Raw genomic sequence first — 11,522 nt, 5'->3', positions numbered from 1 at the left:
ATCCAAAGCATTCTTTCCTGCTGTCAACTGGAAACGACAGAATAAGAACTCCTGGTCGCTGTACTATTTTGTTCTTAGAAAGTGTGCCCTCGGAGCGGCTCAAAGACAGAAGCTCTACTCTAATTCTGGGAGAATACGAAGCTGACATTCATTCCTCTTTACCCATTCCCGTTTCTTTCACTAAAATAACGTGGAACGACAATATTTGTATGCATTGCACAGTGCATAAGGCTCAAAAACGGAAGGGACTTCGGACCATAAACCCTCCTCCCCAGCGCCAGGGACCGAGGTGACACAACAATCCTTATTTACCATACGAAGGGAAGGCGACGGCGCGACCTCTCCCGAAGGTCCGTGCGGCAGACTACGCCTCCCAGCATGCAGCACGGCCACGTCCCGACGCCGGCGCTATCGAACCGGTGCATGCCGGGAAGTAGAGTTTTTCCGTCTCTGAACGGCCCAGAGACGTTTCCTCTTCCCTCTAACGCCGCTCACACTCTGCAGTCTTCAGAGGCTAGGCCAGTAATAGGCACACTCATATTCGTGACTGTTTTAAATCCCAGGTTGGTCGTTCCGCTGCAAAGTAACTTTGGGAGCACGCAAAAAAAAAAAAAAAAAAAGCCCGCAAAACCCCCAACATTCTTTGCAGTCCTACGTTTCCGGTTGGCTTGTTGCCGTGGTAACGAGCACACACAACCACGGCAGCGGTTATGGCAGGGCTGGGCGGTGCGCAGATCGCCGACGGGGAGTTCACCGCGGTAGTGTACCGGCTCATCCGGGATGCCCGCTACGCCGAGGCCGTGCAGCTGCTGGGCGGAGAGCTCCAGCGGAGCCCGAGGAGCCGCGCAGGCCTGTCGCTGCTGGGCTACTGTTACTACCGCCTGCAGGAGTTCGCGCTGGCCGCCGAGTGCTATGAGCAGCTGGGTCAGCTGCACCCGGAGCTGGAGCAGTACCGCCTGTACCAGGCCCAGGCCCTGTACAAGGCCTGCCTTTACCCAGACGCCACCCGCGTCGCCTTCCTCCTCCTGGACAACCCCGCCTACCACCACGGGGTCCTCCGTCTCCAAGCCGCGATCAAGTACAGCGAGGGCGATCTGCCCGGGACCAGGAGCCTGGTGGAGCAGCTACTGAGTGGGGAAGGAGAAGACAGCGGGGGCGAGAACGAGCTCGATGGCCAGGTCAACCTGGGCTGTTTGCTCTACAAGGAGGGACATTATGAAGCCGCGTGTTCCAAGTTCTCTGCTGCCTTGCAGGCTTCGGGCTACCGGCCTGACCTTTCCTACAACCTGGCTTTGGCCTATTACAGCAGCCGGCACTATGCCCCGGCGCTGAAGCATATCGCCGACATTATTGAGCGTGGCATCCGCCAGCACCCAGAGCTGGGTGTGGGCATGACCACTGAGGGCATTGATGTTCGAAGTGTTGGCAACACCTTAGTCCTTCACCAGACCGCTCTGGTGGAAGCCTTCAACCTCAAGGCCGCCATAGAATACCAACTGAGAAACTATGAGGCGGCCCAGGAAGCCCTCACGGATATGCCTCCGAGGGCAGAGGAAGAGTTAGACCCTGTGACCCTGCACAACCAGGCGCTAATGAACATGGATGCCAGGCCTACAGAAGGGTTTGAGAAGCTACAGTTTTTGCTCCAACAGAATCCCTTTCCCCCAGAGACCTTTGGCAACCTGTTGCTGCTCTACTGTAAATATGAGTATTTTGACCTGGCAGCAGATGTCCTGGCAGAGAATGCCCATTTGACTTACAAGTTCCTCACACCCTACCTCTATGACTTCTTGGATGCCACGATCACTTGCCAGACAGCTCCTGAAGAGGCTTTCATTAAGCTTGATGGGCTAGCAGGGAAGCTGACTGAACAGCTCCGGAAACTCACCATACAAGTGCAGGAAGCAAGACACAACAGAGATGATGAAGCTGTCAAAAAGGTAGTGAATGAATATGATGACACCCTTGAGAAGTATATTCCCGTGCTAATGGCCCAGGCCAAAATCTACTGGAACCTTGAAAATTATCCAGTGGTGGAAAAGATCTTCCGCAAATCTGTGGAATTCTGTAATGATCATGATGTGTGGAAGCTGAATGTGGCTCATGTTCTGTTCATGCAGGAAAACAAATACACAGAAGCCATAGGTTTTTATGAGCCCATAGTCAAGAAGCATTATGACAACATCCTGAATGTCAGTGCTATTGTGCTGGCTAACCTGTGTGTTTCATATATTATGACAAGTCAAAACGAAGAAGCCGAGGAGTTGATGAGGAAGATTGAAAAGGAGGAAGAGCAGCTCTCCTATGAGGACCCAGATAAGAAAATCTACCATCTCTGCATTGTGAATTTGGTGATAGGGACGCTCTATTGTGCCAAAGGAAATTATGACTTTGGTATTTCTCGGGTTATCAAAAGCTTGGAGCCTTATAATAAAAAACTGGGAACTGATACCTGGTATTATGCTAAAAGATGCTTCCTGTCATTACTAGAAAACATGTCAAAACACACCATCATGCTTCGTGACAGTGTTATTCAAGAATGTGTTGAGTTTCTAGAACACTGTGAACTTTATGGCAGGAACATACCTGCTATTATTGAACAACCCCTGGAAGAAGAAAGAATGCATATTGGAAAGAATACAGTCACTTATGAATCCAGACAATTAAAAGCTTTGATTTATGAGATTATAGGATGGAATATGTAGTAATGTCTGACAGTGGCCTTATCATAATGGCTTTACATCTGTTTTTCACTCTTTTATCTGTAGTTAGCTATTGGCCTCTTTAGATTTATTACATGTTGAACTTTGTACACTTTAAAATTATAAAAATAACTAATATTTTGTTTTTAAAATCTTCACAAAGTGAAATATAAGAACTTTGACACCTAGAAAGACATGAAAAATTCAAAACTGCATGGGGACACTATTTCTATTAGAAATTGTTAGCACCTATGTTCCATCTCCTTTGTTATCATTTGTACTTTTTGCATTTTGAAAGTCCCCTGCACAAGGATTATGTTATCCAGGGACTTGGCACTATCAGGCCCAGAACTCAGTAGTTAAGGTATAGGATTTCTAGGCTTTTAATAAGAACCTCAGGGATTGTGTGTCCTATTCTCACAGCCTACCCTCATTATTATATTAATTTTAATGCATACATATTAGATAGCATTTAGGGTGTTTTGTCAGGGTTTTTCAATATAAATGTAATGCTTTATGTAATCAAAATACGTTATAAATGTTTGGTGGTTTTTTTTTTTTCCAAACATTCAAGAGTCACTGGGAGATCTTATACCCTTAACAAAATTATGGTGCTGTGGTTTAGAGACAATAAACAATTGTCAAAGCAAGAATTTTACATGGTTTTCTTTTGTTCCATTTGTTAATAATTTGAATACATGAACAAGATATATTTACTGTTTTTTCATAACTGTGCTCTCATTTAACAATGAGGAATAGCAGAGGTATCGTGAGAACTGTTTTCTTAATTCCTACCTTTGTGTTTGCAATTTAGGATATGTTAATGCTGGAGTTGTTTCTGTGTGGTGGCCTCTCGGGACTATCCCCATGACCCCACCAAACTTCTCTCCCACCTCCATCACAGATGAAAAGGTCGATTCTAAAACCTCATCTGGTAGATTCATAACTCTAGGCCATGCCCACAACCCTTCCAATGAAAACCCCACTCATTCTGCTTAGGCATTTTTATTTTCTGAACCATACAAGAGCTTTACTATTTGTTTCCCCACCCCTTTTCTCTCCATAAATCAACCCCAACTCGACCTGACTTAGAGAAAAACAAAGTAGCTTGAATTATATGAAATTGCTGATTTTGGAAGTGTTTGAACTACAAAACTAGCATTTTTTTATGGTTCAACCTAATAGCATTCTACTGAAAGATAGTGAACCCCTGCCACGATGAGGTGATGATTTCTTTCCTTCAAGGAGAAATCAGTTAGCCACATAGGTACCCAGACAGGGACTCACATAGGTACTCAGCATAAATCCTCTGTAGCATGACCTCCTGGGTGCTCAAATTCTATTAGATCTATCAGAAAATGTGGCTTATTATGAAGTCCAATGCTTTTGAATTTATAGCACTTTTCATCTAATTATGTAAGCTGATACCATTTACCACTGATGTTTGAGCCCACACTGGGAGGACAATCAGTGTTTAATGACCTCTTCAGTGCATCCCTTAGCACAATTCCATCACTGGGAAATGATCTTTAACAACTTTTGTACTAAAAGTGTTGCTGCTTCTTTGTGCAGTAGCTCTGTGCACTCTCAATCTTCATAGCCCCTTAAGATTTAGAAAGTAAATGAACTGAAATCTTATTTTTTAACAGCCATGTTAAAAAAAATTTTTTTTGGCACATTTCCTCTAAACTTTTTTTCTTAAAAAAACAAAAAGCATAAAATGTAAGTAATGTTAACCACCCAAAAGCAAATGTTTTCCAGATTCCCTTTTGCAAATAGCCGAGCCTTTATTCAACCACACTTTATTTACCCAGGTGCTGTGTGTTTGTGGTTTGCATGTATGTGTAATTTAGCTTTTCAGAATATAAAAAGCTTTTCAGAACAGTTTTTAACCCCTTGCTGCTGGGCAGTTGGGATTTCCTGGTTGGTAATGCATCAGGAAATCCTGACTGCTCCTACCACTGAGTAAAATAAAGGTCAATCATGGTGGCATTTGTCCCCTTCCTTACACTGGCTCTCCAGAGAGGCACCCACCAGGATTGATAGATTGCTGCCTGGCGACAGCAAAGACTCATGAACCAAGCCTACAAAACTGGCCAGCTGTCAGAGCCCTGGAGGAGAATGGGGAAGAGTCTAACTCCCCATGCACTTATTGTTCTTTATTTTTAGGATATACTTCTTTTAAACTCACCTTCAAAGTACTCACCTCTGCTTATTGATACTAATAGGCAAGTGACTTTATGACGACTCCACATTGCCATTTGAATGAAGGCTTTCATCCCTAAAGCTCTGATGAAAAGCTTTGTTCTATGCTCCTAGAACTTCATGTACTCAGTGCTAAAAGCACTTTTCTTGACAACAAAAGATTTCCCTATATTTCTCAAGCCTTTGCTCCTTTAAGATTTCTTCATAATATCTGCAGTGTATTTTAAAAAGATCGAATATTAAATCCATTATTTCATAACCTTAGTCAACCCATCTCCACACAAATGTTCAGAATATACGCATGTGTTTGTTGTACCCAAGTAGTTATTTCCATTTTCTCAGACATAAACAAAAACTTGGTCTGTGCAGAACAACCAAGCAGACTCATTTGATCAGTGACATGACATGCCTACAAAAGGATTCATATTTTCTCATGACAGCCCCTCTTTGAATTTGCCCTCAGCTGTGGCATGGATATTGACATTAATGTCATCTGTGAAGGTCACGTGTAGAGTGGCTAACTCTGACCCATTCATGAGAAGCAGACAACTGGGAATTGGGAAAACTGTGGGGATGGCAGAGATCATTGAGCAATGAGACAGCTGTAATCATAGAAGATGACACTCCCTCCCAAAGGGGTGATAGAGGAACATAGGGGTATGGCCTCTCAGACCTCAGAGGAGCACCTCAGGTGGAATCCAAACAGAATTGTCAGTGATAGGTTTGGCCTGAGGTTAGAACAATTTGTGTTTGTTGAGGGCTATGGGGTAGATGCCCAAGTAAATAAGCTTCTAGTGAGATAAGAAAGGGCAAATGAGAAAAAAAAAATTTTTTTTAAAGAAAGGGCAAATGGCTTGGAGGGGAAGTGTTAAGAGAGTAACTTTCTGACCCTTCTGCCCTATAATCCTTGCTTGGGCTCATTTCCACACTGGCATTCAGAGGGTTAGCATCTGTTCAGGTAAGCAGAATATGGCTATCTACACTAACTGATTTTAAAAGGATAACATCACCAAAGACAAACCTTTCATTTCTGGTGAACATCAGCATTTTTAAATACAATCTTTGGTCTTATGTTCCTTTGTCTTTTTTTTTTTTTTTTTTTTTTTTTTTTAATGACTATTGGTGATCTGGAAACATCTGGGAGGTTGTGCTTTCCTGAGGGTATTCTCTGCCACACTGAGCAGCTTCCTACCAATGGTGTGACTTGCAGCTCACTATCCACCATTCACTAACTGCCTCTTATCCCCTGCTGACCTACCACTGGGACTAATGTGACATTTGGGGCTTTCGTTTCCACTTATTGGGCTATATACACTGAGTATTAGTTAAACAGCACATTTTGTAATGTGCCAGTAACTCTGGGTTCTTGGTTGTCCAACCACATAATCACCATGACTGTAACCATCAAGCTCTATACTTATACCTTCATTCTAATTATAAAATATATGCAACTTTTTGAGTACCCTAATCCTTCAGCAGCAACCTTAATTCTTAAATTAGCAGTTTTAAGGAACTGTGACTTTCCAAAGAACCTAGATTGGTCTTAGATTATAATAAAACATTTCTTTAATCTTAAATAGTTTTCAATTTCTAGTCTCTCTACAGGAATATGTATAACCTATAGTAACAGGTTACTTTTACATTTTTAAGTACAGCTCAAAGGAATACAATATTAAAGTTATAAAAATGCAAATTTATTAAGTCCATCAAACACAGCACTTCCTTTCATGAGTTTCATATTAAATCTATAAAGGCATCAATGCAGGGATTACACATTTACAGAGCATGACAGCATCTGGGACAAAAGGCTTCCTGGTATTTCTATGGCATGTAGTCATGAAGACAGCTGTTTCCCCTCTGTACTTGTGCCCTTCTGTGGATTGTCACTAACAATCTACTTTAAAAAGCAGAAATTCTGTATACATCAGACTTACTACCCAGCACAAGCAGCCTAGAGCAGTGAAGCAGCCAGCACAGAGACTGGATTTTGTCAGACCTGGCTCCATCTCCTGGCAATGCCACTTCCCAGCTACTAACAGAGTGTGTTATTCAACGTCGCTAAATCTGTTATTTCACCGGAAAAAAGGGGACGATACCATACATTTCACAGGGTTGTTGTGATAACCATCAGAACTTCTTGTCTAGGGTTAAGTGCCCAGCAGTGTCTGGCTAATAACGGTTAAATTAAAAAATAAATTATTAATGCAATAATCAATTCTAGGGTAGTGTTTGGCAAAAATACAGAGACTCATCAGAATCACTGAGACTGACTTAGAAGGGAGCTCAGAGTTTTTCATTTTACAAAAGATATTAGGCCCAAATAGGAAAAGTGACTAGTGGTTTGGTAGAGAAAAATGGAGCATGTGCAAAATTTCCAGAATAGAACCCTTTTCACTGTGTTCTTAGACTCAGAACTCCACCTTCTCCTAAGTTATTTTACAGCTTTACAGTGACAAATTTCAGTCATTTTAAAAAATTATCTTTCCAGATCTAATGTGGACACAATGAGGTACAAAGGATGTGACAAAACTATGCAAGAATGGATTTAGAGGTTGTCCATCAGTCAATACTACGCCCAATCAACAGATCACATCAGAAAATGCAGCACAAGATGAGTTTACGAGTATACTGAAAAAGAAAGAGACATGCCCCTGAAGGCAAACACAGGCAAAAGTAAATGTGATGGCAGTTAAAGACTTCATTTGTTTTTCTGATAGGGTAGCACAGGAAATTGGAGCAGCAAGCTTTAGCAAAGGATTTCAGTCTGGCAGCTGGCGATGTTAAATCCAAGTAGACGTCATTTGCATGTTTAATGTTTGGCATAAACGTTGATTCATTGAAAAAAGGCCTATTTGTTGACAAAATGTAAAAATATGAGGTGAACACAAGAGCATGTCAAGTGGAAATGTGCACTAGCTGAACCCTGAATGCTCTTTCCTGGATGTGTTATTGGGCAGGCCCTTGTTGTGTGCTGCAGATGCCTGCCATTACTTGGTTGAGAATCCAGACAGTACATGTCTCAATTCTATTGATGTCCCAAATCTGGATGGGACAAGAAATACTCTTGGTAAGAGTCAAGATTCTAAAATTTTGAAAATCTGGAACTAAATACAGTAAGATACAAATTTTAGTAAGAATAAATATAAGTAATGAGGCTTTTAAAAAGTCAGCCTCAGGGATTAATCTCCAGAATATACAAAACAGCTCATGCAGCTCAATATCAAAAAAATAAATAACCCAATCAAAAAAATGGGGGGGGAGATCTAAATAGACATTTCTCCAAAGAAGACCTACAGATGGCCAAAAAACACATTAAAAGATGCTCAACATCACTAATTATCAGCGAAATGCAAATCAAAACTACAATGAGGTATCACCTCACACTGGCCAGAATGGCTATCATCAAAAACTCTACAAACAATAAACGCTGGAGAGGGTGTGGAGAAAAGGGAACGCTCTTGCACTGTTGGTGGGAATGTAAATTGGTACAGCCAGTATGGAGAACAGCATGGAGGTCCCTTAAAAAACTAAAAACAGAACTACCGTATGACCCAGCAATCCCGCTCCTGGGCATATACCCAGAGAAAACCATAATTCAAAAAGATACATGCAACCCAATGTTCATTGCAGGACTATTTACAAGAGCCAGGACATGGAAGCAACCTAAATGTCCATCCACAGAGGAATGGATAAAGAAGATGTGGTACGTACATACAATGGAATATTAGCCATAAAAAGGAACAAAACAGTGCAATTTGCAGAGATGTGGATAGACCCAGAAACTGTCATACAGAGTGAAGAAAGAGAAAAACAAATATCGTATAATATCGCTTATATGTGGAATCTAGAGAAATGGTACAGATGAACTTATTTGCAAAGCAGAAACAGAGACACAGATGTACAGAACAAATTTATGAATACTGAGGCGAGGGGGGAAGCCGGGGGTGGGATGAATTGTGAGACTGGGTTTGACATATATACCTACTATGTATAAAATAGATAACTAATGAGAACCTACTGTTTAGCACAGGGAACTCTACTCAATGCTTTGTGGTGACCTAAATGGGAAGGAAATCTAAAAAACAGGGGATATATGTATATGTATAACTGATTCACCTTGCTGTACAACAGAAACTAATACAACATTGTAAAGCAACTATACTCCAATAAAAATGAATATAAAATAAAAAAGCAGCCTCCATGGAGATGTGTCCAAAATGGCACATGCAGAAAAGACAAACTGTTAAATTCAAGTCCAGTGTGAGATGACAGTGCACTGTCCACTGTCCACCAAAAATGCAAGAGTGACTAAAGAATATTGGAATAAGGGAATCATTGGTCCTATTCTGGAACATTCAGCACTAGACACCTTTTTTTTTTTTTTTTTTTTTTTAATGACTATTGGTGATCTGGAAACATCTGGGAGGTTGTGCTTTCCTGAGGGTATTCTCTGCCACACTGAGCAGCTTCCTACCAATGGTGTGACTTGCAGCTCACTATCCACCATTCACTAACTGCCTCTTATCCCCTGCTGACCTACCACTGGGACTAATGTGACATTTGGGGCTTTCGTTTCCACTTATTGGGCTATATACACTGAGTATTAGTTAAACAGCACATTTTGTAATGTGCCAGTAACTCTGGGTTCTTGGTTGTCCAACCACATAATCACCATGACTGTAACCATCAAGCTCTATACTTATACCTTCATTCTAATTATAAAATATATGCAACTTTTTGAGTACCCTAATCCTTCAGCAGCAACCTTAATTCTTAAATTAGCAGTTTTAAGGAACTGTGACTTTCCAAAGAACCTAGATTGGTCTTAGATTATAATAAAACATTTCTTTAATCTTAAATAGTTTTCAATTTCTAGTCTCTCTACAGGAATATGTATAACCTATAGTAACAGGTTACTTTTACATTTTTAAGTACAGCTCAAAGGAATACAATATTAAAGTTATAAAAATGCAAATTTATTAAGTCCATCAAACACAGCACTTCCTTTCATGAGTTTCATATTAAATCTATAAAGGCATCAATGCAGGGATTACACATTTACAGAGCATGACAGCATCTGGGACAAAAGGCTTCCTGGTATTTCTATGGCATGTAGTCATGAAGACAGCTGTTTCCCCTCTGTACTTGTGCCCTTCTGTGGATTGTCACTAACAATCTACTTTAAAAAGCAGAAATTCTGTATACATCAGACTTACTACCCAGCACAAGCAGCCTAGAGCAGTGAAGCAGCCAGCACAGAGACTGGATTTTGTCAGACCTGGCTCCATCTCCTGGCAATGCCACTTCCCAGCTACTAACAGAGTGTGTTATTCAACGTCGCTAAATCTGTTATTTCACCGGAAAAAAGGGGACGATACCATACATTTCACAGGGTTGTTGTGATAACCATCAGAACTTCTTGTCTAGGGTTAAGTGCCCAGCAGTGTCTGGCTAATAACGGTTAAATTAAAAAATAAATTATTAATGCAATAATCAATTCTAGGGTAGTGTTTGGCAAAAATACAGAGACTCATCAGAATCACTGAGACTGACTTAGAAGGGAGCTCAGAGTTTTTCATTTTACAAAAGATATTAGGCCCAAATAGGAAAAGTGACTAGTGGTTTGGTAGAGAAAAATGGAGCATGTGCAAAATTTCCAGAATAGAACCCTTTTCACTGTGTTCTTAGACTCAGAACTCCACCTTCTCCTAAGTTATTTTACAGCTTTACAGTGACAAATTTCAGTCATTTTAAAAAATTATCTTTCCAGATCTAATGTGGACACAATGAGGTACAAAGGATGTGACAAAACTATGCAAGAATGGATTTAGAGGTTGTCCATCAGTCAATACTACGCCCAATCAACAGATCACATCAGAAAATGCAGCACAAGATGAGTTTACGAGTATACTGAAAAAGAAAGAGACATGCCCCTGAAGGCAAACACAGGCAAAAGTAAATGTGATGGCAGTTAAAGACTTCATTTGTTTTTCTGATAGGGTAGCACAGGAAATTGGAGCAGCAAGCTTTAGCAAAGGATTTCAGTCTGGCAGCTGGCGATGTTAAATCCAAGTAGACGTCATTTGCATGTTTAATGTTTGGCATAAACGTTGATTCATTGAAAAAAGGCCTATTTGTTGACAAAATGTAAAAATATGAGGTGAACACAAGAGCATGTCAAGTGGAAATGTGCACTAGCTGAACCCTGAATGCTCTTTCCTGGATGTGTTATTGGGCAGGCCCTTGTTGTGTGCTGCAGATGCCTGCCATTACTTGGTTGAGAATCCAGACAGTACATGTCTCAATTCTATTGATGTCCCAAATCTGGATGGGACAAGAAATACTCTTGGTAAGAGTCAAGATTCTAAAATTTTGAAAATCTGGAACTAAATACAGTAAGATACAAATTTTAGTAAGAATAAATATAAGTAATGAGGCTTTTAAAAAGTCAGCCTCAGGGATTAATCTCCAGAATATACAAAACAGCTCATGCAGCTCAATATCAAAAAAATAAATAACCCAATCAAAAAAATGGGGGGGGAGATCTAAATAGACATTTCTCCAAAGAAGACCTACAGATGGCCAAAAAACACATTAAAAGATGCTCAACATCAC

The 11,522-nt window shown here is 40.8% G+C and overlaps 1 protein-coding gene across 1 annotated transcript; it reads left to right on the top strand.

Annotated features, from left to right (window-relative positions):
* The first annotated feature begins 654 nt into the window (after positions 1-654).
* On the top strand, positions 655-3,349 carry IFT70B (intraflagellar transport 70B). The gene has a single exon (XM_007451101.1). It carries the CDS (start codon positions 711-713, stop codon positions 2,703-2,705), a length of 1,995 nt encoding a protein of 664 aa, XP_007451163.1. The 5' UTR covers positions 655-710; the 3' UTR covers positions 2,706-3,349.
* The last annotated feature ends 8,173 nt before the right edge of the window (positions 3,350-11,522 follow it).

This window comes from Lipotes vexillifer, unplaced genomic scaffold (assembly GCF_000442215.2).
Source record: "Lipotes vexillifer unplaced genomic scaffold, Lipotes_vexillifer_v1.1 scaffold645, whole genome shotgun sequence".
NCBI classification, from domain to species: domain Eukaryota; kingdom Metazoa; phylum Chordata; class Mammalia; order Artiodactyla; family Lipotidae; genus Lipotes; species Lipotes vexillifer.
This window is presented reverse-complemented; position numbering and strand designations above follow the sequence as displayed.

What these genes read in the sequence shown, in the direction of transcription:
- IFT70B (XM_007451101.1), top strand. Translation starts at nt 711, where the DNA reads ATGGCAGGGCTGGGCGGTGCGCAGATCGCCGACGGGGAGTTCACCGCG.